Here is a 26,241-nt window from a genome sequence, read left to right as displayed (position 1 = left end):
GATTTAAGCTAAAGTTAACTTGTGGGAAAGAGAGAGGGGAACCTTCCTTCAAGCACTCAGCAAAGTGGAGGAGATCTTGCCAGCCACAGAGAAGAAAATCCTCTGAATGCACTGTACAAACATTTCAGATGCTAATTGTAGATCTGCGTAAGTCATGTGGCTTAAAACCAGAAAACAAACAGCTAACTATTCTGTTAAAGTTGCACTTCAGGCTGTACCTGCAGGCAAATGTAAGAAAGAAATTACTATTTGTTATTTGGATTTTAACAGTAAGGCTTTCAAGCTGAAGAAACACTACACTAAAAAGAGTAAAAATATCTTTATTATCCAGCAGAATAACATAATCTACGGTAACAAATACTGTGTCTGAGTGTGTGTGTGTGTCTTACCGTCATCTTCCGCTGGTCCTGGTACTCCAGTCCAAAATAGTCTCCCTCTGTCAGGTTGAGATGGACACAAACCAGATCAAACAGCACTTTGCCGGGGGATCGTTGCTGAGAGAGGAAAAGAGGGGAGGAAAGAATTAGATTAAAATAAAGATGCCACAGTGTCACACAGTATCTCATCACAGGAAGTGCTGATAATGAAATCTGGAGTCTTTTTCTAAAATAATTTTGAAGTGATTTAACCCAATAAGGAACTTTAAAAAAAAAAGAAGCTGGTAGCATCAAGTGAGTGGGGGCAAGTACACCAAAAAAAATCCTGCTGCCATTTCCTCTAATGAGCCTCCCCTCGTTTAACAAGCTGCTGACCTTTGACCCTGATGTGAGGTCTCGGACTCAAGTTTGGGTCTAATGAATGGCTGGAGGCCGAGGCTCAGCTGGGAGTGTTCAGAAACAACCACGATGGCCCTGGAAAAGTGTGTGTGTGTGTGTGTAGTATCATCACTCGTATCAGCTGTACCAGCGCTGGCATGTTTGCATGTACACCATTGTTTTCTCTGGCTCCGTTCAGTAGCGAGGCATCGAGCAATCAGCATAGGCATCAAGCAATCTCCTCTCCAGAATCTGGGATTCCTTTGATTCCATCAACAAGCACGAAGACTAAAAGTGAGGCCAGACCCGACACAGACATGGAAGCAAACCCAAAATTAGCACAGCAACAATTTTCCCCAAGGCGGTTCAAGCTAAATGGTACCACCCTGTCAGTCTGCAGGGCCTCTGAAGAGAGCCACCGTACTATTACACATTCAGTGAGTCTGATGAGGCTCTCGTCAAGTTAATGTGTAGTTATGAAGACGTGTGTTCAGGCAAAAACACAGATCTGAGACGGAGAGCTGTACGAGGCATCATGCATGAAATACATCTTATTTCCAAAGTGCACGTGCTGTGCTTCTGCTACATTACACACTTAAAGTTGAGATATGCAGATTTAATTACAGCAGATATACAACATTACTAATTATGCACAGTTTTACTACTTATCTTAAATAAACCTATGTTTTTATACGCTGTCATGTACCCACATCTATGCCCAGTACTAAACCTGTGCTGGTCTCTCACACACCTGTAATTTGTCTGGTGCCAGGCTATTTAGGTCTCTATACACATGACTTGCTGCTAAATACTGAACTCTATTAGCAGCGTTTAAATGTCCTTCACCAGAATGTGTTATTTTATTGGCCTGTTGTCATTTATAAATGACTGACAAAGTGCCTGTTGGTGCAGGATACAAACAGGAAGGAGGACGAAACTTCACGACAGAAGCACAGACTGGAGAGGAGAGCGCTGAGAGGAATCAGAGCAGCGAAGGCCAAGGTGGGAGCCAAGTCTGTCACCATCTGGCTACCGTATGTGTGTGTGCGCCCATCTGTTTCTGTGTGGTCAGACTGTCTGCAGGGACACACCCACATACTGTACTCACACTCTCACACCAGGCCTCTAGAAACACTGGTCACTGACTCAACATCAATCTGAGTGACATCTATGACAGAGACGGCGAGCTTGGCTGCACAGACGCCACTGTCATGCACAGAGCTCAGGGATCTCTGGAGTTTGGATGAGATCCAGTTCTGGGCAGCGGTAATCTTGGTTTAAAGGAGGTTAAGAGGGAAGAGGAGGTTGGAAGAGAAGCCGCGAACAACATGGCTTAAAAGAGACAAAGAAGAACTCATCACTAACAAACATCATTAACAAAAACGGCAGGGTCCTGAGACAAAGAAAAGCCAGATAGTGAGGTATGGTGACAGAGATTGACAGAAGGATCTGCTCTGTTTCTTAAACTGACAATCTGACAAAATAATCAGACAGATTGCTGATAATCTGTGCTTTAATTTAGACATTTATTTTCAAAGTAACTCTTGCAAAACACCATGTGTGCAAAGCAGGGAGGAGAGTGAAGTAAGACGTCCACTTCTGTAAACTTTAAACCCATTTCTCCGTCGTTTTGTCAACAAGTTTATCCAACAACCACAATTTGGAACGGAAAACAAGGAGACAAGCACGGTGGAAGGTTGGGGATAGAGTGATAAGAATGAGATTTGAGCCAAAAAAAAAAAAAAAGAGAGATGAAGACATGTGTAATGTTTGGAAACAGGTCGCAGCAGGTCATCCTATACAAAAGAACTTAATGAGACTGAGGCTGAATTCCAAGTAGGCAGAAGCAATTTCCTTCAATATCAGCAAATCCTAAAGAAAGCCTGAGTGCATGCATTAGGGAGAGATCCCATATCACGTTTAAGTAATGTAAGACACTGGAATGCAGAGGGGAATGGTGTGGAAATCTTTCAATATGAAGAACACTTATAATAACAAAGGCTGCACGAAGGCATGGTGTTGCCAGATCTTGTTACAGCTGTGCGCGAGGTGCATGAACCTGACAGCCTCCAGTCCGACGCTCAACCCTGATGCTGTCTGATGAAATGAAAACAGCGAACTGGCAGTCAGGAGGCAAAAATCAAACGCTACATTTAACCTAAACCGGGTGAAAAGGCATCCTAATGAAGAGGTGAGAGCAGAAGTGCTGGGAAGTGACGAAAGCAGGAGCCGAACTCGAATTAAAGCCGATAGGTGCGGTCAGATTCAGAGAAACCCACTGAACACAGAAAATACAGAGCTATAGGCTTCAAATCTTACAGCAATATGTAATACAATCTCAGAGGATACATGTGGGTTCCTAAAATACAAACTATATTTAAACTCGTGAGGCGTTTTGGGGATTTATCTTAAATTAGCAGTGTTGCACTTTCACTTGATAGTTTCGGTGGAGAGGGAGGAAACGAGAGAGAGAAGTGGGACGATGTGGAAGAAAACACTCTGAGCTGATCATTTACCACCAGCAGAAAACTCTGTGAAAATACGGTGCACACCTTACAGTGGATAAGCAGCGCCTTTCAGTAAGAGGCACAGCTTCCTGCCATCTGAGATAAACACCTCTATGTTTCCAGTCCGACCACTTAGTTTCTAATCCCCTTCGCATAACAGTCTTCTAATGTGATTTCCTGACTTTAGGAGGCTTCATCTCCCCCTCAGGTTAAAGTCAGGCTGAAACCATCTTTATGCATCTGTCACATTTCTGCAGAGGATTAGAGGCCCTTGATGTTTGTCAAGCTAAACTAACCGCCGCGCTGCACAAACTGCATCCTCCAAATGTTTTCAGACTCGATTTCTGAACGTATGTGATCGGTAGTTGTGCCTTTATGTCCCTGCCAAGATTTCTGCTCCCTCCTCCTGCAGCACCAGTGTCACCACGTGCAGTAAACAGTGCTGCAGCGCTGCTTGCTGAAGGAAAGTGGCACTTAAAATGGAGCAGTCCAGGCTGTTCTCATGATCTGCTCTGATCTTGGCAACAGCTTCAGCAGAGGAAATGGACACCAGGACGAGGTCAAATGTAATATATATAGGTTTTGTTTATAAAGAAATAGGAGAATAAAAATAGGCTCGGTGTCACACGTACTGGGGAAGGGATAGGGATGAGGAATGTGTGGATGTTAATGACAAAGCACCTCGGGGGAAATCTCCTGTACAAGTTTTACATTTTGAGCGTTTGACAGCCTAAAAATAACTGGTGGATGTGTGTGTTGAAATCTTTCAGCTGAACGGAGCAGACTGGGCCCCGTGGATCCCAGACTGGGGTCCTTTCAGTTCAAATCACAATCCCTTCATTCAGCAGCTTCCATCAATGAGCCTTTCTTAGTCTGCCAAAAACACACACTCACTTACACACAGGAGACAGATTTTTGGAGCATGATTATTGTCTTATCGAGATGTGGAATGACGCATTGCAGACCCAGATATATTAAGTGCTTTCTCTGTTACATATGCATGCAGTGAAACATTCACTGGCATGTGTGCTAACATGCAGATGCACAATAAAGAGCCTGAAAAAAAAAACTGGTGAAGTCAGAATTTCCTGACTCCAGCTCCAGACTGTAAAAGCAACCTGCAAAGGCCAAGGTCGCATCCTTAAAAGCAGGGTCCAGTTTCACACAGCTGTCCTTTTGGGCCTTACACCAACATGGCTCTCCTTTTTTTAAAGATAATTAGAAGGCTAGCAGGTCTTGCAGTGAGCCTTAACAACCCAGCGTCCATGAGTGAACTGTGCTGGAATCTGGCTTCAAGCTTGGCAACCATCGTCCAAACATGTGAGGCCAGAAAAACTTCGGAGAGGACAAGTGGAGTCATCCAAATAGCTCCAGACATGAGAGAGGGAACAAAAAGCAGCAGCACTTCTGCTTGCACTGCATCTTTTCCAACTTTGTTTGTGACAAAGCTAATGAGGAAAACACAACACTTTTTTTTTTTTAAATGACGGGACAGTACAGAGCTGCTGAATGATGGTTATTTTTCCAGGCAGTGAGAGTCACCAAAAATAAGCCAATAAAGCAGAGAGGCCTGTCTGCAGCTGTGGCAACTGCTTCCTCTCTCTGTTTACCTTTCATAAAATGACTCATGCCCTTCTTTGCAGCAAACTAGACTCAAATTATAGTGGTGGCCCTGACACAAAATGCATGTTAGGGGTCTGTGTGTCACAACCAAGTATAAAAATATCCATTATGGTCAGCTGGCAGGTTGATCGTGGTGGATCCCACGCTGTGAGTGTTTCTGGTTTCTGTTACTGACAATAAACAAGGCTGGAGCAGCATGTGTCAGCGAAAAAAGAAGCAAAGCTCAAATCGATTTTAAATGCACCAAATCGCCCCTTATATGTCTCTTTCTTTGGACTCCATCTCTCATCTGGTCCCTTGCCTGTCAGAGACGCTGTCAGCATGTCTGTTTACTCATCAGACTGTCCTTTCTGCCAAACCCACCCTCACTGTTACCCTGCAAAGCTGTCAGCCAGCACAAACACAAACACAAACACACACACACACACAAGCAAACACACACTTCCTCTCCTTCTCCTCTGCTCCGTTTAGTCCTCTCCCTCTCTCGTGCTGCAGGGTCAGTGCCTGGCTAAACTGGGATGCAGTATATCAAAGTAATCGCTCTCTCTTTTCTACTGTCCAGCCTCTTTTTTGACCCTTGAGGCCTTCGGCTAAGAAAACCAACTTATATTTCACTTGACTTCTCTTTATCCTCTCTTCTTTTTTACTGCTTCGCTGTGGCCAAATCCCCCTTTATGCTAGAGAAGAGCAGTTCATGAAGACACGTAAACGACTGACACGTCTGTATCTCACTCTCCTGTTCTCCCAGAATCCATTTCAGCTCTCCATTTAGCGTGTAAAAGTCTACATGGATATATTTCACCTATTCATTATTTTGTTTATCATCCAACATTTTCCTTCACTCCCCCTTTCTTCAGATCCCATCTTCCCTTGCAGTCCATGGCCAAGTAAAATACTCTCACCATCTGTGCTGGGGTGCTGAGGGTTTACACAGAGTCCCACTACATCACTGACGCAACTGACCTATGAGATCCAACACAGTTAAAGGACATAGCATTTGCAGTGTTCATACCTGGGCTTGAGATGGATTACTTTTTCTAAACAGGGCTGCTGAACTGGTTTGATCTGGTCAACTCTGGACTCAGCGAAGGGAATTTCTAAAGTAACAAGATTTACAGAGCTTTCCGGAAATTAAAATCAAGATACCTTACAGTACTGACTGAGTTATGTTAACTCATTATTCCACACAAGCATTAAACAAAAGAAAATGTCTTGAAGCAAACTGGCATCAAGTGAGGGGGTGTTTGAGAGACCAGAGCAGACCAGAGCAGCACTCTGACTAATGTCAGCAGGGATAGAAACCAGATGGGTGAGACTGATGATAAGAACTCTCCACGGGGGAATAGACAGGAAAAAAAACACCTGAAAGCTGCTCAGTTTCTTCCCTCAGTCCCCTGCTGTGAATTCCAGCAGGGATCTTTCCCGCTCAGCTTTTTGTCAGGCAGAAGGGAGAAGTGTGCAATGTTATGGCTTTCAATATGTGGCCCTCATTGGATGATTTAGCATCAATGTCCTGAATATTTACCTTTCTGGAAAAGAAAAACGCCTCAAAATTGAAGGAAATGTATCAATTTGTCAAAGTGTGCAACCACAACTTGACATGCAGGTCACAAAAGAAAAAATGAGTGTATGAAAAAGCGAGCTGTGACGGAAAGATAAGACCAAACTTATCATGAAAATATGAGAGCTTCATACCAGAGAACATGCTGTGTCCTGTTGCTAAACTTCAGGTCAGTCGGCCAAAAATCAACACAGAGGACCCGGCTTGAGTTACAGCAACTCCACTGTGACACTAACGCTCTGAGGAAGCTTCAAGATGTCGTCTTCAAAGGTCTTAACATTTTTCTACCTCAGAATAATGAGTCTGTGTTATGTTTAGCAGCATAAACACACGGACTGTTTCCTGAAAGGATGAGGCAGACAATCTGGTTTAGTTTCATCATGTTAAACTGCAGGTTCTTCACCTTTAGAAATTAAAGGTGCTGCTTTCTTTGACGCTGCCTAAAGCGTTTGCATCTACAAACGACAAATGACAAAGATCCCCCCTGCTGTTGCTCTTTATCTCACTGTGCACTGTGTGCCGTTTTCCCCACAGCTTGTTAGCACTGGCTAAAGTTCTGCTCTGTTAAACCCTTTAAAACACCCGCTGCTCAATAAAAACTCTTAATTTGAATGTTTTGTGATGCACTTCTGAATAGGACGCAGTTTTAAACATCTGACGAAGATCCAGCTGGGATTTATTTTTTTCTCTCAGCCACAGATGCATTCATGTAAAACTACTTGTGCCACTGAATGAAATGAAGAGCATGTATGAACATTTATGACTTCACCCTGGTGTAAGGCTGCAGGATGCAGGATGCCACTTGTCTGGACAGCACAGTTTCCCCTCAAGGAAAAAGAGAGAAATAAAAAGTACCGCTGAGCAGCAGGACAGCTGGGCGAGGCTTCTTCCCTCCTCAAGCATCCACCAATCACACCCTCTCGTTCGGATTAGGTTAAACAGCTTAGCCCACTGGGCAGACGACATGGCCAGTTCCTCCTCACGGCCAGAAGGGAAAGGACTGGTTTCACGCACAGACAGACACACATATGCCAAACTGGACTGTTGAATAAACAGCTTGTTTGCAAAATACCTGCTAGCATTGTCTGCAGTGACAGGGAGGCGCAGTGGGAAATCAAACTGACAACACCCCTGATGGGGGGACGATGAAAATGCCTACAGGCTGCTATGAAGACAATGGTGTGTCTCAGTGTGCAGTACATTAAGTGTGTGTGTGTATGCACGTTACGGCTCGCAGCACACTTGAGGCAGACAATTAAATTGAGCAGCAGAGGGGAATACAAGCACAATGTTGTACCATTAAAAAAAAGCAATTAGTGTCTTGTGTAGGATGGCGGTGGGCGCGTTTGGGCTGCGCCTCGTGCAATTATGAGGTCTGTAAATCTCACAAGAGGGCTGCTGTGTTTCCAAAAAGCCTCCGGAGCTCCATCGAGAACCGGGATGATAAAATTAAACCGAAAGGTACAAGCTTTCATCTGAAGTGTCGTACAGGAAAAACACGCTCCTCCTCTGACATGATACACATTTTCCTGACCATGCATATACAACGACAACAGCTCGACAGCACCAATCACGTCGTGTATACGTTTCAAGTTCCTCACCTTCAGTTAACCTCACAGCAAAGAAGCAGCCGTTAGAGGCAGGTCAGAGTGTTTTTGTTTGTGTGTGTGATGGTGTGTGTCCATGCACATGTTGCTGAAACAGATGATTTACAACTTTAAAAAAAAACACACAACTGAATAATTAAACTATGCCTGTGGTAAACAGTTGTGTGCGTGGTTTTGAGGAGACACAGATCATTTACAACACTTTAATTATGCCACAGCCCAAAAATCTTCAATGTAATTAAAACTGGATTTCACACTGACATTACAGCATGTCAATCAACACACACACATAATAAATAAACCGATTTTTCATCTGAAAATTAATCTTTCACAATCCCTGCAGCCATTCGGCTTCATGCAAATGCTCCCAATCAACACTAATAAGCTACAAATCAGACTTCAATGAAATAAATCAATTGCAGTCAAAGAGGATTGTGATTCATCACAATCTGATTTAGGGATGTAAAGGAACAATCCCTTCAGCAGTGAATTATGATGGGGTTGTCTTTAAACACAGTAAGAATGATGAGATTGACGCATGACGAAATGGCTTGACACAGAAGAGAGGCATGACGTCTGAGAGAACGAGGGAAAAGAGTGATAATACAGCTCAGAGAAGGTGGAGAGAGGTGAAAACCAAAACTACTTTCTCCTCCCAGACATCACATTTCAGCCTGCATTCCTCTGCTAGTTTCTCAGAGAAACGAACGGCTGGAGACCAGGGGACACGGCAGGGGAGACGCCATTGAATTCCACTGGGGCTTCTGGAAAACATCCAAACGGAGACGAGGAGGGAGCAAGGGAAGAGATTTAGAAACACTTCACCTATTGAAAAAATAGTGCTGCGTGCTCCCACACACTCACTCAACAAAGGCTTAAAGATTAAAAGGACTGAGGTTGCAGAGCCTGGTCCAGACCTGCGACAGAGATTGAGCGAGGCAGCTCCGTTTCCTTTATAAGGAGCCATGGTTAACACTTAGCAAGGGGAGAAATCTCATTTAGGATATTGGAGCTGACACTTGGGGTTTAAGCTGGTTGCTAAACTCTTAGCAAGCCCACTTGTGCATTTCTTTTCTAATCTAAAGCCCTGGTTCCCATAGCAAGGAGGATGGACTCTCCGGTTGAGGACTTACTTAAATCCAGTTCACATTTCATGCTTCAAATAGTAAGATAAGTGTACAAACGCTGAGTGTCAAAAGAGGTTTTGACATGAAAAATGGCCACCAAATACCCTTCCCCCTCCCCTTACACAATCTACCTTCCCAGTGACTTTATCACTGATGTCAAGGGAAAACCCTGACACAAGCTAACTGTTCTCCTCCACCATATCGAGTGGAGACAGCTGCACAACCTAATAACTCTCCCCACATACGTCTGTCCAGCTCACACCGAAGAGGAAATGGTTCATTTTAGTTCCTTTTTGAATGACACTTAGTGCACTTGGCTCTCCCTTCAATTCCTCTCTCGATCAAATTCACTTTTACTTTCCAGGTAGAAGAGGGGGGAAATCAAAAGTCAAGCCTCATTATTCAAAAAAAATAATCTGATTAGGAAAAACAGGACTGCTGGGTCCAACAACAACCGTGCAGCTTCTATTTTTCAGCCTCAGCCAGATTCATTTGTCAAATACAACAGGAGCTCCAAATGAGCTCTGGCTACCTGCCAGGGTGTCTGGTGGTGACGATAAACCTACCAGCAAACAGATGATGTTCAGTTTCCATTGTGTTTAAAACAACAACACTGAGATATTGCAGTGCCACACTGGAACAGCTGCTATGGTGACAGGGAGGCTGAGATATTATTGTAGGATGTTAAGCATCAAAGTTCAACAACTCCTTTCAAATACAGGAAATAATTTATATCCCACTTGTGAGGATGGAATGACAAGACAAACTTGTAAAAACAGTGAAAATTTCACCACAAGCCCACCTCCGCAGCTACAGCAGGCGGCTCCAAACCAATACTTGTAATCCATAAAAGCTGCTGAATTGGTATGGTGGTTTTGTGTAGCACAGTGAAGCGGAGGTACAGTGATTACCCTAAATGGGGCCCAGCTCTTCCACTGTTGGCTTGACTAGCCTCCTCACTGGGGACCTCATTCACTGCAATTACAAGAAAAAAAAAAAAACCCTCTGCAGCCAGGCAGAGAGGACACTGTTGGCTCATTCACTGGCTGCCGGCGTAATGCAAAGGGCTTCTGTGGGAGACGGATGTGTGTCTGTATGCGTCTTTCTCTCCCTCCCATGCTGCAATCTCTCTTTTTCACTATCACAGTGAGTGAAACACCATGCCTTTTTTTCTCCTCCCTCCACGGGGCCCTCTTCATTTCTTTCCTCCCCCCCGTCCTGCTCCCTTTCAGAAACAATCTTTCAGTAATTGTCTCTCCATCAGCAACCGTCTTCCACTCAGAGTAATAATCTCCCTGTCTTGTTCCCTCACTCCCTCCTTCCTTGCTCGGAGGCAGCTCTGTCTGTGGCCCTGTCTTTGAACTCAGCAGGTCTAAATGCTTCCACGTGGCTCCCTGTACACACGCCCACCCTAAAAGCAAAGTAACAAACTGCATGTTTCTGTTGAAAGAGTGCAACAGTAAATACTGTAACTCCTTTTTTCCCTTTAACAGTATGATATTTATTCATCCCCATGGGAAAATCCTCTCTTCCTTTGCTCCACAGGGGGAGGGGGAGGGAGGGGTCAAAGTTTAGGGTCAGCTGCAGAGGGAAAAAGACAGAGAAGAAGTAGCTGAGAGGAAAGTCAGTCACAAGTCCCTCTCTGAGGTCTCCGACCACAGGAATGAGACAGTGAACGCCAACCATTACATAATGCAGAACAGTTCCTCTGTGTGCGAGCACGCTGCATCCACATGTTTCTGAAACTGGTCGTTGGGACACCACATAGGCTCCGAGGAAATTCCTAATTGGAATATTTCGATTTGTGAGACACAGAAAATAAAGAACAGTCATGTACATAACAAGTCTAACGCCTGGGGTTATGATTGAGTCATCATTAAGCCCCGTTATCCTTAGTTATTATGGTTACACCTGTTCAACTTTCCACTTCCACCATCCCCAGCTGATTTTTTTTAATGTTTGTAACGTAATCTTTAATCCAACAAAATATTGTGGTTAGCTCATGCTAAATGCTAATTAATGAGTACTTACAATTGGCTAGTTGCTAAGCTATCACTGGACAATCGTTGCTCACAGGAAGGTTTAGCAAACGGTCGGTTGTGGCATCTGAAAATGGGAAAGTAACCATGATGCACAAATTTTCATGATGCGGTTCAATAGTTCTGTGCTGGTCTGTGGAGGTGGCTCAGTACTACAGGGACCATGATGCATTATTTGCATATGATTACATTACTTAGTCTTGTTCATCCAGCATTCCCATCTATGAGAGTGTAAAGGGAACGCACATTACATCTGCAAATCTATTCAAATATTTATTTTAATATGACTGTAATTAACTAGGCTTAGGAGTCTGTGCAACTGCTGGGCAGGCTTTAGCGTGCACACATGCACTCATTGTTTATATGTTCATGCACATGGACCTATAAACTGACATATCCATGTAACATGGTTTAATGTGGCCCTTGTGAGCCCATATAAACAGCATCATATAGGTTTAGTGTGTTACGGTACAAGATTGAGCAGGGACTGGGGGGTTTTAACACACACACACACACACACACACACACACAGAGCAGGTCTCTGAGGATGATGATGATGATGAATGAGGACGGCCAAAGCTACTGTTAGTTCTGTATTTAAGCGGAAAGAGAGAAAGAGAAGAGAAGAGAAGAGAAGAGAAGAGAAGAGAAGAGAAGAGAAGAGAAGAGAAGAGGGGTCATAAACTTGCAGAGATCACTGCAGCATTTCAGTCTCACCCTGAAATAACCACGTTAAACTGCCTTTAAATATCACCTCGACACTGCCCACACACCCAAACCACTGCAACGCTGTCAGTAAACTGAAGATCACAGACACAAACACAATCATCACTTGGCTCCCAGCTTCAAAACAGAAACACAGACTCTTATCTCTTATCACCCTTTTCTTGTCTGCGTCTTTCTTCTCTCTCCAGTGTAAATGTCAGAGAAACAGAAACTCTGTAAAGCAGAGGGTGGATAATTGAGTCTGAGCTTCAGGGTAAAACACTTCAAAAGATCACATACAAACATCTCCAACTTTCATTTGAGGGTTCTAGCCAACTCTTGTAAAAGGAAAATAAAAGAACACAAAATTGTAACTGTCTGGTTGTGTGCAGGCTAGTTCACTAACGGGAGGCTGCATTAAAACTAATGTCTTCTTCTGCTCATGTTACGGCCAAATGGCCGAGGTCGCCGTGTTGGAAGCACAACAATGAGTCAGTCATGCCTCTGCTGTGGAGGAGGGATGAGTGTTTTTCGAAGAGCAGAGGGCTCAGGGTGGAAGCATTTGGACCACACGATGAGCAGACTGTGCCATTAAAATACTAAATATATGCGTTCGGACCAAGAGAAAGCCAAATTAAACGGTCATCTTGAAGAAATAAGAATAAAATTAAAGTCTCTCTTTGCATTTCTCCGTCACTTCATTGCTTTTTATCTTTAAATACACTTCTTCAAGGTGTGACTGACTCACTGTCCTCTTTCTTCTCATATCTCCTCTTTCCATATGTAACATCTCCCGAGGCACAAAGGCCCACCTATTTGAAATGTCAGCTACTCCACATCGGAGCTAAGGAGTGAGCGTGTGTGAGCGATTGTGCATAATGTGGCGGGGGACTTGTAGCTCATTTATCAAGGGCTTGGGGGGACTGCTAGTCCATCAAATGGTGGCATCTATAAAGCACTTCCTATCATCCTAATCCTCATGGCCCTCCCCCCTGTAGTCCTGTATCTTCCCCCAACTCTCTTTTAGACAAAAGATCAGGAGCCATGCAGATGATGAAGCCACGATCTAATCATGCAGCAAAAAATCCTCACAGTGATCGTACTGCAGCAGAGCACGCACACTTCCCTCACACATGCAAACACAAGCCTCGGACACCGCAACCGAGGAAGTCAATCTTGATGTGGATCTGTTGCATGCTCCTGCAGGGATTAAGGTCAGCACGCTAGACAAGGCAGTACAGGAAAAATATTAACCAATCAGACAGGAAGAAAAAAAAAAAAAAAAGACAACATCCTCCAGAAGGGAGAGAAACGGGAAGCAAGAGTGAAAGCTCTGTCAGGGCACATGTGGCCCCATATGCAGGGCCTAATCACTACAAGTATCGTACATGCATCATCTGAACTGATGAGATATTTAAAGAGACAGCAGGTCCACGGAGGGCAGACTTAACTGAGCTAAACCGCTCCTCTGGGAATCAGCAGGACTTCTGTAGTAGTCCAAGTCAGAGCTGGAATATGAAGACATAGTGAACAGCTGCAGGTGCCATCATGGAGGCCCCCACTGGAGAATAAGATCATGGCAAATCATGGCTAAATGTGAAAAACACCAGGCTGGATGTTGCTTCCAATGTTTCCAGAGCTGAAAGGATCAAAACACTTCATGTTTTTCCCTGATGCAGAAAAAAAAACAAAAACATGTTGCTCAACTTTGCTGGCCTCTGTCTCTTTATTTTGTTCCGGTTCAGGTTTAAGTTTAGATCCAGTTCAAGGATAAGCCTGTTGGTACTCAAAACCAACGATGCGTTAGTCCATCTCTTAGTACTTTCTAACTTAGCTACTACACATTCATTCCTATTGAGGAAGTAAATCTTTACAAACAGCTCAAAAGTACATAATTTCATCTTCAAAAGGCTGTTTCCATAAAAACCACTGGGAACTCTAGTTATTAGAAACTGTAAGTAAAGAAGGAGGAAAGAGTGTTTTTGTTGGGGACTATTTTCAGCTGCGGATTAATACACATTTGGTGCTCTAGTGAGTATTTCCAGCAGGAGGGGTGTGTTTTTTGACTTAAAACAAACTGCATTGATGTTAGGAATAGGTTTTGAACAACAATGAACACGCAATACTTGTTATTAAGAGCAAATCATTGCTGGTCTTTCATGAGATCTGCTTACAATAAGAAAAACATAAAATATCACCTGTACAATCCTGATACTTTAATGAGAGGAAATTACCTAAAGCAAATCCATTGTGTTCACTTTAGATTTGGAAGATTACCTATGCTGTTATATTACTTTAATCACATTATTCAATCCACTCCTTTGAGTGTTTGTATGCTGCACATTACTTCCATTTAGAAACTGGAAAGACCAGTCACTTGTTCCCTTTTCTTAGTTTTATTAATCTCCACCACATAAACCAAAATGGTTGCCTTTGGAAAATTCCCCTCAATCACTGATGCTGTGACCTGAAGATAAACTTAGACGATCTGGGGCAGGTTAACTTGTGAGGGCAAATCACGCTACAAAGTTCCCCTCTGATGTACACTTAAACACTGCAGCTTGAACGGATTAGAACTGAACTGAAAACCGAATATCAAAGTGGTGTTTGTGGATGCTCGAATTTGTGCGTTGGAAGAAAGAGGAGGGAGGTCGTGTTCTGGGCTTTGCTGTTTGTGCACGGCCAGGACACAGTGGAAGCTAACGTCTGACGTTAGTGAATGGTTTAGGTTAAAATAGGATAAAAACTAAGCAAATCAGTAACATGCTTCCTCCATCATTCACCAGGCATGCAAATACACACACATAGATAAAGCCACGTGCACAGCTCATCCACTCTACCTTCAATTATTTACCAGGTGGGAGAGACTGACAATGTTCTGCACTCACACACTCCTCCACCATGCTGCTTCCACTCCAAATTAATAATGAAGCCTCCTAGTGTGTGTGTGTGTGTGTTTGTGTGTGTGTTGCAATAGTGGGCACTAATGCAGTGTGTGCTAATGTGTTGTCATGATGTTTTATTAATGCAATGTGCACTCAAATAATGTGCACCAGGTCGGAGAAGGAAGAAAATGACCATAAACAAAGAGAAGTATTAACTGCCAATAAATAAATGTTCCACCTCGTGCTACAAGCAGAAGCTGAGCAGGCGAGTGTGAGTCTCTGAGAGGGAAAAGCTGCATTAGATTTAAATGGTATTCAGGCATTGTGCCTCTAAAAACAGAGTCCAGCTAAAACTCTGGAGGATCTCCTTTTGATCGAATGTGTTCCACGTTACTCTTCATGAGAATCTGGATGATGGAGTCTGTTCATGGTGCACATTCCCAGCCGAGAGCCTGAGGATACAGCTGAGTTTATAAACACCAGAAACATCATAAAGACTTTGAGGATGAAGGCCTGAACTCTCAATGTCAACCACCTGGATCCAAGAAATATACACTTTATTGAAGACGCATGTTGGACCAGAATGTTTGGAATTTTTGCACTAGATTTATTAAATAATGACTTATTCAAGCTGAATTTATTGACCCATGTTGAGCATGTTGTACACCTAATAAGGCTCTGAAGGTGAAACATCATAAGGTCATGTCCGAACCCTAACTAAGAAGCCAATGGGTTCAAATGTGCATAATCAGCTTGCTGCTGTTGGTCACTAAAGTCTAAAAATTGAATTAAAAAAGGTTAAAATTCAAACATCAAGCATGGAAACCTCAAGTCAACATCACAACAGTACCACAGTTTGCCAACATTGTTACTCAAAGTGTAAAAAAACGTTAGTGTTGCTGATAAAGAGTCCTATGTTTTGGATCTTTAAAATGTATTGCTCCTCTTCTGCAGCGCCCTGGCACAGGTTTTAAGACTATTTACCTCCCTGCGGTGGGAAAAGGCCCAAACAAGTGCCAACATTAGTGTAAGCTGCAGGCACTATTGATTTACATGTTAGCCTACACCAAGTGCACAAATACACTGGAAGGCCTTGTAACAGGAAAAAGACTGATTAGGTGGGTCAAGCTTAAAAGACAATGCCTCCCTTATTCCACTGAACCTGTGATAAGCTGTGAAATCAACTCTCATTAATTTGGTTGGTTCACTTCCCATGCTTTGCTTCTCACTTCTCTCTCTTCCTCTCTTTCTCCTGCTCTCCTGTCTGCTCCCTCCATCCCCTGCTCCTTCCTCTCAGCCCCACTTCCCCCTCTTTTCATTATTATTCCCAGCCCAGTCCTCTGCCGGTTCACATTCAGCTCTAATGACAGCAAACAAACAAACCCAACCAAGCCTGCGTGCGTGTAGTGTGTGGAAGTGCGGTACTAATACATTGCGGTCATGCTGCTGTTGTCAGCTGATGCGTTCTGCTGTGGTCCGAGCAGTGACGTCTACAGACGTTCCACAGAGATAGACCATGTCCTCCGAGCGTGTGTGTGTGTGAAAGACTGAGGATAGAAAAGGATAGAGGGGATAGATCCCTGTCACGCTACTGGAGAACCACAAGCTCTGTGTTCGCACATCACTTTGAGAAAATATCAATTTAGGATTCTTAAAAAATGCAAAAAAAAAAAAAGCAGATGACACAGATCCCTCCCACAGACACCAGAGCCCTGTGTCAAACTGTCCACTCAGCCACAGACACATCCTCAGGCACTGACACTCTAACAACCACATACATTCTTGGCATTTTTGCAAGAGCCAATTACGGTTCCCTGAACTGGCAGCTCTGGATGTTCGACAGGCCAGACCAGAGAGTGACTCTTTCTGGATTCTTTCTTAATTATCATGATAAAAACTCCCCAAATCTTGAGCTGATAATAATACAGCAGCTGGGGGTTTTCTAAAAGCGTGCAAATCACCGACGAGGCCACGAAACTAAGCTCCCTGTCAGATTGCAACAGGCATTAATTCAGAAACCAAGACCCACCCAGAGGATGACATACCAAAGCACCGCAGCACCGATGTCATTAAAGCTGCTGGCAGTGCAGCCTCTCAGAGGACCTCTTTCTCTAAACAGCATTAGGAAGTCAGAGAGCCGCCGTGGACAAACTCGTGCTTTATATGCAAGCGCACACTCTTGACATGCTCGAGCTCACAGACAAATTCTCATTGATTCAAAAGACATGCAAACACGTGAGATGCCTAATCTGGGTGAGTACTGACTAGAATCTACAAACAACGTACGGTATAAGTTTGTATAAGTGAGGAAATGAATGGGCACAAGGAGATAATGATGGGAGGGACTGAGGCGGCAAGAAAAAGGCAGAAGATGGTGACAAGAAATGGAGAGAGATAAAGACTAGAAGAGAGCAGAGGCTGCTGGGAGTATTTCTGTCTATGAAGCAGAAATCAGGGGTCTGTAGGTGTGGCGTGCTTAGACAGGAAGTTGGCTTCTGTCCTACTTCCTGCATATCTCCAGGAAGTGGAGATATGAGATAAGACTCAAGGTGAAAGGAAGATATTGAGTCATTGTCTTGCAACCACAAACAGCTGATGGATTGCATAGGGAGAGGGGGCAATGTATTTGAATAATCCCATTGATAAGCCACAACTGTTGGGCTTTATTGCACCTTTTTGAAGGTTTGCACCAAGTCATTCATGTGCGGGTGCGTCAGCAGGAGGTGGATAAACAGATGAGATAGATAGATGGGCAGACAAATTAGCGCCATACTGAATCAAAGGCGATTTTCTTTAGAGCCTCTTCTGCTATAAAGACGACACAATCAACCTTGAATGTACACATTCTTTGTGTTTGGATTTCAATAACAACATGCAAGAGAGGTTACAAGCAAGCATGATAGCTCATTTTGCTTCTAAGGAGCAGTTTCACACGAGGATCATGTGGATCAGCGGCTCCAGGTTTAACACACCAAGTGCTTCCCTCCTACACACTCACTTTAAATCATTCATCAAGAAAATCCCTCAGTTGTGTCTGCAGTCATCCAACGATGCAGAAGCAGACACTCATACATTACTCACCGATATCTGGAAGACTTCCTGCGTGTCATCGAGCATCTGCACCCGTATGGAGACCTGTCTCCCCGGAGGCTGAGCAGGAGGACGCAGACCTGGCTCCAGGGTGGACACTCCGAAACTTTCAGGGGCGCCCAGCCTCTGTCCGGCTGTAGACGGCCTGTCGGCTGGTTCGACCATGGTGACGGACGCTACAGTGAGGCGCTCTCGAGCTGCAGTGGCCTCTGTTCACGTCTGGAGGAGAAAGGAAAAATTCGGGGTTGCAGTTTGTGTCTTTTTATGAGCAAAGGCAACAATCTCTTCAGTCTGTGATTTTGGGTATTTTTGAATTTTGGCTTCTTAAATACATAGCAGGCAGTTTAACGCTGCAAGAGGCAAGCATTTCCTCTAGCATCCAGGCACTCATTCTAAATAGCACAGTTACATCACATCCTGTGTGATGGTAAATTTCTGTAAACAATTTCCTCGTAAGGTGTTCCTGCATTACTTTTATGGGAATTGCCAAACGCCTTCTGTGGGTTTTTATTAGAATTAAAAAATAGAAACAGGCCGGAAAATGAAGGTTAAAAGTTGCTTTCTGGTGTAAACTGTTTTAAATGTGGGAAAAATACAGATTTAAAAGAAAGTAAGAGGCTCTGTTTGGGAAGGAAGGGAAACTTTGTGCTTCATTCGTTCAAGAAATGTGCAAAAAATCTCACCACATTTGTTCAGTCTGAGTTAAATTGGCCTTGTAGAAAAAAAAAAAAAAAACAACCACAAGGGATTTAGTCAGTGAGTGCAAAGAAGCAGACAGACAGACAGACGTGTCTCACACATTGCTAGACACTCACATTGCACACACTGGTTCCAGCCACAGCACATGCAGGTGGGATTTACTGCGTTTCCTACAAACCAAACACAGAGCTCTGTTTAAGACCAGTTCAGACTTGAATCAAAGCTTCACAAGTGGGGCAGATGAGATACGGTCTGAGAACACACAAAGACACCCTTGACCCCCCCTCTTCTTCTTTCAGACTCAAACACACACACACACAAACTTTTCAGTGCCCCCCCTCCCGCCCCCCCACACTTGATAAACCTCAGCCTCAGACAATAAATATCCTCTCAGACGCTTGGTGACATCAAGGCTGAGGAATGTTTTAGAAGATAGTCAGGGGGTAAAGCAGGGATGAGGGTTACACACTGCCGAACTGCCCCGACACACAAACAAATTTAGATCAATATTCCAATATGTACAACCTGTTTTAGTGGGTCTGAGTGCACTGGTCATGTACGGGACAATAGAAATAGAATAGAAAAGGTCTGATTTGTTTTGTTTTTTTTGTCTTTGCTTTGGAAATGCTGTTTTTGTCCCGTGTTCAGTCATTACATCTTTTCTTGTCAATAAATCGTTAAATCAATTTGTCATTAGGGACCCACTGGGCATCATGTTGATTAACAGGTAATTTGGAGTCAGGTCAAAATCCTCTGTCCTCTGAGAAACATACATCCTCATCTACAAAAAGCTGATATTAGCTTCATGCACATACATCAGTGTCGGTGTATATGTCAACCAGTAAGTAACAAACACTGTCCGTCAGTACACAAATGCCTGAATGATTATAGAAAAAAAACCAACCAACGCCCAAATATCAGCCAATAATCAGACACCAAATGTTTCAGAGCAGATGGGTGGTGCAGTGAACTGGGATGACCTATGTGGTGGCAAACATCCACCCTTTATAAGAGCCGCCAGCAACGTATTCACCAAGTCCAGGGTAAGGTCCATATTTCAAGCCCACATTAAAGTATGTTATCAGGTTGATGGTGATGACCGAGTCCAAAGCCTGAGAAATACAGCTTTCTTTTGCCCAAATTTGGAGAAAAAAAACTCGGTGTATAATTTGTGGTCTTCTGCAGACTATCCTAAAATCCACCGAGTGCTGGACACTTTTCTGTGCAAGGCTAAGACTGGAGGTTTATGGTGAAGTCTCTGTGCAGAATCTAGTCCAAGGAGAAGGTGCAGGACAGAGCTGAAACAACTCAGTCGAATAAAGAAAACTGATGTGCAACTATCATAATAATCGATTCATCCACCACTAACCACTCACTGGTTCCAGTCTTAGTGTGAGGGTGAGCTTCATTTCTCTGCTAATTAAATATCTTTGAGCATCACAAAAGAGAGTTTTCATTCTTATCTGACATTTTACAAACCAAATTTCTTCTTGGTAAATCTATCAACCAAAAAAAAACATTTGCAATGTGCTGAATTTGCATAGAAACTCTACAGACAACTTTTTTTATTGGTTTCCCTTTGTGGTCTCACACCTAATCTAATCTCTCCCAGCAAGGTTACACAACAGACGTAGACATAGAGGAGACATTATCTACTACTAATCCCTCCACCTGCACACACAAACGAGCTGCTCTCTTCACCTCAGTGACAAAAGCTGCAACTGGAAACTGGAAACCGGCCAAGGAAGTGGCCGTACAATAAAGGGACCTGGCAGTCAGGTTAGTCATTACACCTGTGGGAGCATTCATTTCCCCATACTGCTCTGAAATCAAAGCTCGGCCGGGTTGTTTATTAGTTGCTCAGTATCGGCCAGTTTAGCAACTAGGATTGAGACGACAAGGAGTTCAGCCAATTCCGATCCTAAATAAGCTGCTTTTGAAAGCCTACACTCACTCACTTTGGGTTACCTTCTTGTGTCACACTTCAAAGCAAAACAAGTGTCAACTCAGAGCCAGTTTTATAGCTCGACCTACTCATGCACTAACAGACAGGTGCCAATTACCCTGACAAACGTGAGTGGATCATACTCTGCAGACAGCAGGGTTGGTTTGTTGTCCTCATTCTCTCAACACAGACTCATCAACGAGAAGCCTACACGGTACCAAGACACAATACAGCTACTTCCACAGATCTTTCACCGAGGTCTCTCTCATGAACAAAATCATAAATGCTGACTGGGCTGATTTAAAACCCGAGAACAACACACTAGCTGCTGGATCAATTTCACAACTCCATAAATCTGAAGTTTGGAGGCAGAAGTTTCCTCATCTCCTCCGTAGGGCCTGGGAGGGGGATTATACATGGAGTTAGTTAAGCAAGAGAGGAATACAGAGCGAGCTGGTCGCACAGGCACAAAGGACGCTACTGTGGGAGCTTCCAGCAGCGGGACCAAGGCCTCTCAACCAGCCTTTGAACTGGTGTTAGCTGAAAGTTTCCCAAGAGTTTGTGAGAGGGAAGCCAGGCCCTGGGAATCGGATGTGAGTGTGTGCGTGTACAGAGAAAGCGCTAAGTTGTCAAAGCAAATCTGGTTCCTCATACTTTGGTTATTAAGAATTAGCAATTCTGACTATTTTTTAAATAAATCAAGACACCACATACTGCATGTTAAAGTGAAAATGAGCCATCTGACATTAGATTAAAAAGGGCAGGAATGTTTACATGGCTGCTGTGTAACTATGTATTTATTAACAGTTTAGAAATGCAGAAACTGTGCTATAAAACATGATCAGAGCTCAAACTACCTAAAAAAAGATGTGATGGATATTTCCACTGTATGCGACAAAGTGGGTTTATCATCTTTTTCAACATTTATCTGCTGATTATTTTGGCGGTACATTTGAAATGGCAGGTTCTGACTGAGCAACAGAGATATTCACTTAAAACCAGCAAATATTCACATCTAAGAAGCTGAAACTAGAGAGGTTTGTCATTATTTTCTTTAAAAAAGTCAACTCAGTTATCAGAATTGTTGGTGATTCATTTCCTTTCAATCAACTAATTGACTAATTAACTGTTCCAGCTCTACAGCTGCATATTACATTCCCAGAGGAATGCTGTGGGATACGATTAAAAGCTCTGGGAACAGCTTAACAAGTGGACCTTGCATTTAGAATATTTACCATGAATTTAACCCCTGAAAAATAAGGTGAACTGCTGAAATTGCTGGTATGCATTTGATGCCTCATGCCATGTTGTACAACGAAAACTAAGAATAAAAGAAAGAATAAATCTGAGTGCATCCGTGACCAAGATTGTGTTACTTGTTGCCCTTTTTAAGAGGAAGATCCCATTAAAAAAAAACAAACACAGCCACTGACCGTGTACCATCTGACTCACCTAAAAAAATGACACACAGGAGTGTCAACAACAGCCTGACAAGCACAGGTGAGACCAAGGCTACAAAACACCGCACTTACACCCAAGGTCCTTGGCAGATCAATGGCTGCGCCTGATACCATGTTGTATCAAGGTGACACTGGTGGAACCATAAAGCTGCTCTACCGGCCTCAGGGGAATTCCTCCTTTGGGGCCGTGTGTGTGTGTTTTGTAAGAAAGGAGAGAGTAAAACCAATTCTACTGGCTCTGCGGGTGTGATATTGATTGCAAAAGAGAATGGGCAGCAGGGCCGACCCGGATTCACATGCTGCAACAATCATTAGAAAAATGCATGAGCGAGGTGATGCCGCTGTCTCCCCACTGACCCCATGCTCTGACCTCACGCCAAAGGGACCCCCCCCCCCCCCAAGACCTATAAAGGAAAGGGATTTGTTTGTCAGCTGATGTTGACACCCGATAGGTGCCATGCATATACTCTCCAGGGGATGGGTGGTGGATGAAGGTTTGCCTCTGACAATACAAAGCACCCGGGGGGGAAAGGGGGGGTTGATATACTGCAGGACAGGCATGCACTCAGTGAGACACCAAGATAGAGCACATTTAAAGACACACACACACACATGCTGAGTACAGCTGGCAACATGCAAACGCCTGAATGTAGGTTAGCAGAGTAATCCTTTAGGCCACAGCAAAGGTGTCAGCAGGCAAACAGCTCCCACTCAAGACTCTGCTATGTGTGTGTCTGTGTGTGTGTGTGTGTGTGTGTGTGTGTGTGCATGGAGCTAGGCCATTAGTGCATGGAGAAGCTGCAAAACAAAACCCACAATACTGAAGAAAAAACCTGTGTCAGTTAAAATGACAAAATTGTGAATTAAGTTAAAACGCATAAAAGCGTTGAAAGCACTTGGAGGAGGAGGCTGTTCCTGTCTGTCCCTCAGCTCACAGGGGGAGAAGCTCTGCTGGACCTCCTGAAGCTCAGCCGATGAGGAAATGAACAGACTGGCTGCAGCCTTATACTGAAGACAGCAGGCTCATCAAACATCAGCGCGTTTCTTCTCTTCAAATCTGGACATATCCAAGCACAAGTGTGCACAGTGGGAGGAATACCAGGAAGCCTACGTGTAAGTCGCCTCATAATCCGGATGGCATGATTTCCTTACCCCTCTTTGCTCGGGATCCGCGGGCTGTCCGTCGGTAGGAGCTCGTAAATCCGGCACCGTGCGGCCCCGGGCTGAAGCTCGGGGTCGGGGGGTCTCTCTCCGCAGCGAAGCCGCTCCCTCTCAGCTGGGACGTGGTTCCTGCGCGGTGGCCATTGAAACAAATGTGGGGGAAACCGAGAGCAGCGAGCTTTCCACCGAGACAATGAGGAGGGAGACACACCGCCTCCAGCGCAGGCGGCCCGGCGGAGAGAGAGCACCACCTCACGGTGGAGGTGGAGAAGCGGAGGCGGAGGGTCCGGGCTTGTACCAGGCAATTAAAACCATCCAGGGAGGCACATTTACAATATGGCGCTAAAATATCTGGCTTTTCATCCTTCATTGTCAATTGATCATTTATACTGTTTATTGAAGCTAACAACACACTTTTATTGCACCTTTAACATCAATAACAATACTAGAAATGCATGTCAAAATTTCACTAAATTTACTAAATGGCTGATTTGGGATCCACAGGGAGCCGGTGGAGGTGGGTGACCTCGGCTCTAAGGTCAGCTCCACCCTCTTCTCCAAATATGGTTTCAAAAAATCAAGATGGCGACGGCCAAATTGCAAACACGTGGCTTACATCCACGCTTCAAAACGGCAGTTCACAAACCAGTGGGTGATGTCAGGGTGGGTTGCCTCTTGGTACTGCAGTGCTAATCTGTGTTTGTGGTTTGTCATCATTCAGAAAAGAAGCTATGGGAAAGAAAGTCGTCACCAAACTGGGAGAGCGCATCCTTCAAGCCATGACGATGTGGCCAAGAACAAAACCCGCCTGGACACCGCCATCAACAGCCTGGTGACCGAGGGGGCTCTGGTCCGGACCAGGGGAACCGGCGCCTCCGGATGCTTTCGGGTGAGGTCGGAGGCTGCAGGTAAAGCCGAGAAACCGGCCAAGAAAGCCGCCGCTGGCAGGAAGGCAAAACCCCGCCAAGAGGTTAGCGAGCCAGTGGCGGGGAACAGCCCCAAGAAGGAGGTGAAGAAGGCCCCCAGGAGGCTCCAGAGGTCGGGCCAGAGGGCCTCTGCTGCCAGGAAAGCCGCCACAATGTTTTTTGGGCTTGTGAACGGTAGGTGAACTTAGAGCTTTATCAGCAGCACAGTCCTTAATTCCTTTAGTTTTGTCTGACTTAAACCTAATGAACTTCCTCTTATTTTCCAGACTTTCAAATGAAAGTCCATAACAAGCTGGACCGTATAATTGCCAACCAGGAGGAGATCATTAAAAACCTGACAGAAATCAGGGCCAGGCAGACCTCTGAGGAGGACACGTTCCCTCTCATCACTCAGCCCTACAACACAGTGGAAGAGCTCCAGGCCCTGGAGAAACTCCTGGAAGACCCAACGAAGAGGGAGAACATGGCCTTGAACACCACACTACAGGTGGCAAACGTGACAACTGAACAACTTCCTCAGGGCCTGCCTAATACACTTTACCTATCTTCTGGAGCGTGCTGGGCTCGAGGCGATTTAAAGGCTAAACTTCAGCGACCGGGGCCCTGAATTGCCTGCCCCCGTTGGAGAACTGCTTCCCCGCCCAGGATTACTCCAAAAACAAGAAAGGCAAAACAACAAAAGAGCGCCTGTCGGAAGGACTGAAACAGCCCAGCTGGACACTCACCTACTTAACTGAGGAAGCCACCCAATAACCACGGTTGCCACCAGAGACTAAAACACAACGAGACAACAATCAGGAAACTACAAGTTGAGACGAAAACACCCTCCCAGCCACAGGGAGTAACGCACAGACACTACCTCGTATACACACTCAGCAATCTGGCCCACTGGCTGATAACAGTAATAGTACAGTGGTCACCTCTCTCGCGCGCGCACACACACACAGCCTTCATGCTGCCATCTGGCCCCCGAGCATCAACCAGGCCTCCTCAATGCTCCTTATACGCCAGGCTCTGATTGTGAAACCAGGTACAGCTGTGCTGATTCACCTGATTGAAAAAAAGGGGAGGGGCCGAGGACACAACACACATACACAAACACCACTCCGGCACGTAACACTATGACAACGCATAAACAGCCTTTCCTTATATATCTTCTCACAATCACATTTGTTTGTTTTTTTATTATTATTGTATGAAAAGATATGTATACATCTAAACAGAAATATATCATCTTGAATGTGTCCTGAGTCGTCCCTGTGTCTTCCCTCTCTCCAACTTCTTAAATATCTGGCCGGGATCTAGTGACTGCAAAGGCCTAGGCATATGAGTCCATCTTTATTTGTTACGGTCCCATGAAATTGGACAACATAACAACATTTGATTGTTTATTTGTGTAATAAATCTAATTGTGGCAGCGTTGCTGTTCACAGCGGGACAGACCAGGAGACAGGAACAACAGCACCTCTGACTCAGAGAAGCTGCAAGGCCAACAGGCTACCACCAGGGATGGAAAGGGTGAATTGAGGATACGTTTATAATTGATGTTTGGTAGCTGATGGAAAATGTAAGCTTACACCTCATATTTTATAATTTCTGATACCTTACAAAGAGGCCCAGCTACTAATATATATATAGAATAGATATTTAGTGCAGGAACCACCATATATTGGTTTCTTTTAATTGATACTAAATACTTCTTTAATGCAAGGGGTCCCACGCCAAATAGACTGGTAAGCAGTTATTGAACACCTTTTATATTCAGCCTACGGTTTAACACTGTGAAAACTTTTAAATCTGAAAAGAAACTTGCAACTAAACCTGTCAAATAAATATAGTAGTGTAGGATGTTTACACTACTATAAGTAACTGCATAAAAATGTATTTAAACGCAGTACTTGCATTAATGTTGTTAAATTACACCAGGCACATACACAGTGCTACTTCGTATTACCTTTTAGGACATTATATATATAAAAAAAATAAAATAAAAAGAAGTTGGCCCGTACGGGGATCGAACCCGCGACCTTGGCGTTATTAGCACCACGCTCTAACCAACTGAGCTAACCGGCCATGTTCGGATTAGGATTAGTAAAGTGGTAAAGTACAATGACACCCTGTGAGAACACGACTTCAGGTAACCATATTATC

At 44.2% G+C, this 26,241-nt stretch overlaps 1 protein-coding gene and 1 non-coding gene across 8 annotated transcripts in view; both read right to left on the bottom strand.

The window, feature by feature from the left end:
- Positions 1-26,241, bottom strand: part of LOC139609909 (FERM, ARHGEF and pleckstrin domain-containing protein 1-like) — a 52,301-nt gene that overhangs the window by 25,882 nt on the left and 178 nt on the right. For 3 of the 7 annotated variants that reach the window (XM_071464956.1, XM_071464959.1, XM_071464960.1), the window contains exons 1-3: positions 23,156-23,381; positions 17,891-18,118; positions 390-494 (exon numbers count right to left, since the gene is read on the bottom strand). In XM_071464956.1, coding sequence (XP_071321057.1) covers positions 390-494; positions 17,891-18,064 — 279 coding nt within the window. In that variant the 5' untranslated portion in view covers positions 18,065-18,118; positions 23,156-23,381. Of the gene's footprint in view, positions 1-389; positions 495-17,890; positions 18,119-18,714; positions 18,769-23,155; positions 23,396-26,241 lie in introns of those variants that run through there. The other 4 variants (XM_071464957.1, XM_071464962.1, XM_071464961.1 and 1 more) reach the window with 4 other exon arrangements.
- Positions 26,090-26,163, bottom strand: trnai-aau (transfer RNA isoleucine (anticodon AAU)). Its single transcript has one exon. It is a non-coding gene; the product is annotated as a tRNA-Ile (tRNA).

This window comes from Trachinotus anak, unplaced genomic scaffold (assembly GCF_046630095.1).
Source record: "Trachinotus anak isolate AG129_WGS33_773 ecotype Australia unplaced genomic scaffold, CSIRO_AGI_Tana_v1 ptg000026l, whole genome shotgun sequence".
Taxonomy (NCBI): domain Eukaryota; kingdom Metazoa; phylum Chordata; class Actinopteri; order Carangiformes; family Carangidae; genus Trachinotus; species Trachinotus anak.
The sequence above is the reverse complement of the archived record's forward strand: the minus strand, read 5'-3'. Positions and strand labels throughout refer to the sequence as shown.